The sequence below is a fragment of the Xyrauchen texanus genome, chromosome 15 (genome assembly GCF_025860055.1).
Source record: "Xyrauchen texanus isolate HMW12.3.18 chromosome 15, RBS_HiC_50CHRs, whole genome shotgun sequence".
NCBI classification, from domain to species: Eukaryota; Metazoa; Chordata; class Actinopteri; order Cypriniformes; family Catostomidae; genus Xyrauchen; species Xyrauchen texanus.
The window spans coordinates 16,788,174-16,792,975 of NC_068290.1; the positions used below are offsets into that span (position 1 = coordinate 16,788,174).

Genomic DNA, 4,802 nt, shown 5'->3' on the forward strand with positions numbered 1-4,802 from the left:
AGAGAGTGTAGTCCGTCCTATGACCAAAATGATACTGGCAGAGGTTTACTCACCCTTATGCCTTCTTATACTCATATGACTTTCTTTTTTCTGCCGAACACAAACTATTTTCCAGTACTCAAGTCGTATGGATTACCTTTGTGCAGCCTTTAGGTCCTTTTTGGAGCTTGAAAGTTGTGGAGCCCATTGACTTGCATAGTATGGATATACATCATACAGTATATCCATAAAATATATATTTGTTTATGGTTCCACAGAAAAAAATCATATGAGTTTAAGACGGCATAAGGATGAGTAAATTACATGATAATTAGAATTTTTGGGTGAACTATTCCTTTTAGATACTTTTTAGAATTTAGTATGCAGAATCACAATTTGTATTTATTTATTTTTTACCTTTTACTCTTTTTCAAAAGTGCTTTTTTTTTACAGTGCATTTACCATGCACAATGACATTTTTACAATGCACAAAGACCTATTAACATTGCACAGTGATTTTTTATTTGCATTTTTTTTATATGAATTCTTTTCTTTTTTTTTTTAGTGCAGAAGGAGGTTTTCTTGGAAGAGCATATCAGTGTTCATGTACCAGCAGGACCAACTCTGGCTTGAGTGTTTCTCTTGATGATTGAGAATTTCATGCCCAAAAATGTCTTCTTCCTCTTTTGTTTCAGGACAGCATGGTGTGGAGCTGGGACTCTGCTGTTGCTTTCTTTTTTACTGCTCTTACTCGATCTAAAGGGCTTCATCAGCTAAAAACAAATGACACTCATTAGTAGAAGAATTTCATTTAATTCTGAACTTTGTCAAGTTCAGATCTAAGGCAGATTTCTTTCAGAGCAAATCTGAATGAAGAGCCAATCTGACATTACCTTTTGGACAATGGTGGATTTCAAATTCTTTAACCTCTCTCTGAAGGTCATTGGCCTGTTTAATTGATTCCCATGTGGAACAACAGCTTCATTAAATGTGGTCTCTTGAGCAGCATTGGTGGAACCAGTCAGAGCAAATTTTTTTGCTTGGATGTCATAAACCTGACTGACCAGCAGCTCTGTCAGAAGAGCCATTGTTTTATGGAAAGCTGCGATAGTGCAGCTGTCCTCTTCATCACTCTCAATGGGCATCACTGGCATCTCATGATTAGAGAATTTAGAGCACAAGAGAAGGCGCATTACTAGTTCTTCAATGAAATTGTGTAGAAATTCTTTAGCTGCCCCTCTGACCTCCTCACCCTCCGAGACGTCCTTTGTCTGTGTTAGGTCTTCCAGCGTCTCTTGACTTGCTTCTATGCATCTGTTTCCAAAATCTGCAAGCTTCTGGTGCAGATGCTCTGATGCTATACAACTATCATCTAGTGAACTAAAGTCTTTGCCCTTCATGTAGAGTTGGATCATTGCTGTGTCCAATAAGGTGGTGGTTGTTAGCCCATCACTCCCTGAGGGGTGATCTAACTCTGATGGATGTTTGTCCTGTCGATTCAGTACAAGTGATATGGCAGCTTTAGATCTCTCAAAACATGTGTGTAAAACTGGTATAGGTCCATATAGTGAAGAGGACTTCCCTTGCCATGCTTGAACAACATCGCAAAGAATGTACTCAATGACATTGCTTGTAATGTCCACCGTACGGCTTGGTCTTGGAGCAGATGGAAGCTTTTCCTCCATTGTTAACAGAACCCTGCTGATGGCTCTTGTTGCTGCTGAACGTGAGATTGTGCAATGTAGTGCATTCAGCTTTCTAAGGACAGCGTTTATTAGTATGTCTCCAATTTCAGCACAGGATTCTGGGTAGAAGTATACAAAGGGTAAAGATTTGGCCGTGTTGATCTTGTACACGGTTTTGTATATAACCGAATTCACCTTATTAAAAACTTCTTCCACCACAATGCCAGAGAGTTCAGAGACTTCCAGTTCACACAGACAGTCACTTAGATTGCAACTGCTGAGGAGACTATCCACAGTGATCCCAAATAGGGATTCCAGTGGATGAAGAAATAGAAATCGTTCCTTCTTCAGGATTATTGATGTTTCCGCCTGAATGTCCTCAGAGAATGAGACTGTCGATGCCCTGCAAACTGAGTCTACAAATACTGATGAATTTGCACAAAGTTTTGGTGTGAGTTCTACTGCAGTTTTGGCTACTGGCTTCACAATGTAAGTCAGCATTTTACAGATTTGCTGTCTGGAGAACTGTGTGGAATAAAGACAAAAATAAGCTTAGTCCTAATGCAGTGACAATTTTCTGCCATAATGTAAGTTTTCATCATGTTAAGTTTACAGATATGGGCCATTTCCTATATTTTCTGTTTTAATTTTTCCAAATTCCATGTTTTAAAGTTTAAATGTTTACTCACTAAAAATGTGCTTAATCAAATGACTTTCACTAAAACTTTAATTTTCAACATAATATTGTATTATTTGTATCAATTGAAGTGATTCTGTGCAGATCTGTACAGCACAATCAAAAATGTGCTGTACAACAGAGGACCATTGTAGGCTATAGGGTAGATGAAAACTTTTATTCAAGCTTTTATTTTGGCAGAAAACTGAGTGAAGACCTTTCATTTTCTGTGTGAATTTGACTGTAGTTTCTCACCTCCAGGTAAGCAGTTTGCTACATGGAACAGTGTGATTATTGAATGCATTAAATTAATATAAAATTTTACATTTATTTTATTAAAATGCTTGCGGTTTAACAATAAAACTAGGACACATCATGATTTTAATTTATTTATTGTACCTGCATATATTTTTAAATATGTCAAATTCTTTGAAATTCTTCTTAAACTTTAATAATTATTTTTTTTTGTCCTCATTGCAGAAATCATAGGGCCCTACAACATCCATCAAGTTAAAAAGAATAAAATCTTATTGACATACTTTGTATTGGAGTAAATATGAAAAAGTCAACTTACTGGACTGCTCATCGCCCCCTGTATCACTTCCAATTCGCTGAAAGATAGACAAAAAATTCAATATATTATAATAAACAGTAACAAGTTGTGTTATTGATTTAGTCATATTAAGTATCACATGAAGTACATCAAATGAAAAGTAATATAATAATTTTATATTTTATATTATAATTTTAAATAAATAATTATCATTGGATTACATAAATAATATGTAATTATATATGAAATCATGTTATTTAGTATTATAATATAATATAATATAATATGGGGGGCATTATGGAGCACCGCAGAAGGTTTTTTGCTCCTCCACAGCCAATTCAGTAATATAATATAAGATAAATAAGATAAAATTATAGAATAAAAGACATACTGCTCAGTCAGATTCCAAAAGAAGTTGAGGATAACTGAGTTAAAACGGATGTCCTCAGATTTTGCTGCAGCAAATTCTTTTGCCAGACGGACCCACCAGGCCAGGTCCCTCTGCTGCTCTGATTGAGTCATATTACCACAAGACTTTGTTATCTTTGATTACCAATTATAGCACGAGTGCATTTTGTGAAATTAACACATTACTGAGGACCTGTAGACTGTGCAGCCCAATTTATACTGTGCTGTCTCCAACAACACAGAGCCCGTGTTGTGATCCAAAAGTTACCATGGTAACACATTCCATTAGAATTCTGGTAGAATATGCTCTTATTAATAAGTAGCTTATGCTGTCTCTTTGTTTAGAACCCCTTTTCTTCTTTTTTTCTTTTCTTTTTTGTTAAAAGATTATATTTTTAGTTGCACAACAAAATTGAATATAACAATATAACAAAATGTTAATATTTTCTTCAATTTGATTTTTTACAGGATTAAGGTTTTTTTTATAGTATAAATGTTTTAAATGAACAGCTATTAATATGTGATTACAGTATTTTGTGGAACATCCTGTATTGAAACATTTTTATTGTAACCAATACTACTAATGTGTCATATACAGCCCTTTCCATTTAACAGCATTTTTGCATTCAGAGGTCATGCAGAACACTTTGTCATAAGAAGTTGTAAGAAAAAGTTGCATGAAAAAAGTTCCATATTGATATATTATAAGTTGTCAAATAAAACTTTTGAGCATGTATGAGTTTAGGATGCTTTGACTTAAGAAGTCTGCTCTCAAAGAGTTTGAGACATTCACAACATTTTTAATTTCTCTTTCTCTCTCTTTTTTTTTTTGTCTCTAACTACAAAATATTTAGTGCATGCTGCGTCTAAAATGTCTAGTTTTCTTAAAGGTCTTTGAATTAATTAATTGGAATTACATGAATGCATTTGGTAGATGCTAAATCGACTTATATTCAATGTATGAATTTTATCAGCATGTGTGTTCCCCAGAAACCCTTAAAGTTGCTAGCACCATGCTCTACCAGTTAAGCAACAGGAACACTGTAGCATTGTAATGAAGTCTATACACAGTATAATGAACTAAACATTACAAATTCAGATTTAGTTTTCCTTCGCTATCCTTATTTTATTTTCCTAATTAATGTAAACATCACACATTATATTTTGCCAACCTTTCTTCCTTAATCTTCTTATTTTTATTAATACATTTTTTTATTGATTTTTACAGTGCTCTCTTTTTCTTATCACTTATTTTGACATAAAAAAATGAAAGCCTATCTGTGCTTACAAGCCATATAGTAAGTTCTAGTACATATGAATTTAGTGAGGTTGTAGTAACATATTTATTTTCCCAAATTGTGTTATATTTGTCTCACTTCTAGGAAGCTGTTTCACAAATCCAGGACATCTAATGGGGCTTTTCCACTGCATAGTACAACTCGACTCAACTCCACTCTGCTCGCTTTTTGGGGGTTTTCCACTGTGGATAGTACCTGATACT

At 34.4% G+C, this 4,802-nt stretch overlaps 1 protein-coding gene across 1 annotated transcript; it reads right to left on the minus strand.

The window, feature by feature from the left end:
• Window positions 1–581: 581 nt before the first annotated feature.
• Window positions 582–3,415, minus strand: LOC127656172 (uncharacterized). The gene is made up of 4 exons (XM_052144356.1): window positions 3,285–3,415; window positions 2,915–2,951; window positions 873–2,189; window positions 582–752 (listed from the first exon to the last, which is right to left on the minus strand). Exons 1-4 carry the CDS (start codon window positions 3,413–3,415, stop codon window positions 582–584), a joined length of 1,656 nt encoding a protein of 551 aa, XP_052000316.1.
• Window positions 3,416–4,802: the final 1,387 nt, after the last annotated feature.

Bases quoted from the DNA above. Each gene is read 5' to 3' on its own strand.
- LOC127656172 (XM_052144356.1), bottom strand. From the start codon at position 3,415: ATGACTCAATCAGAGCAGCAGAGGGACCTGGCCTGGTGGGTCCGTCTG. The intron at 2,190-2,914 runs GTAAGTTGACTT...TATTCCACACAG, and splicing joins AGGGGGCGATGAGCAGTCCA to TTCTCCAGACAGCAAATCTG. The intron at 753-872 runs GTAATGTCAGAT...ATTTGTTTTTAG, and splicing joins AATCCACCATTGTCCAAAAG to CTGATGAAGCCCTTTAGATC.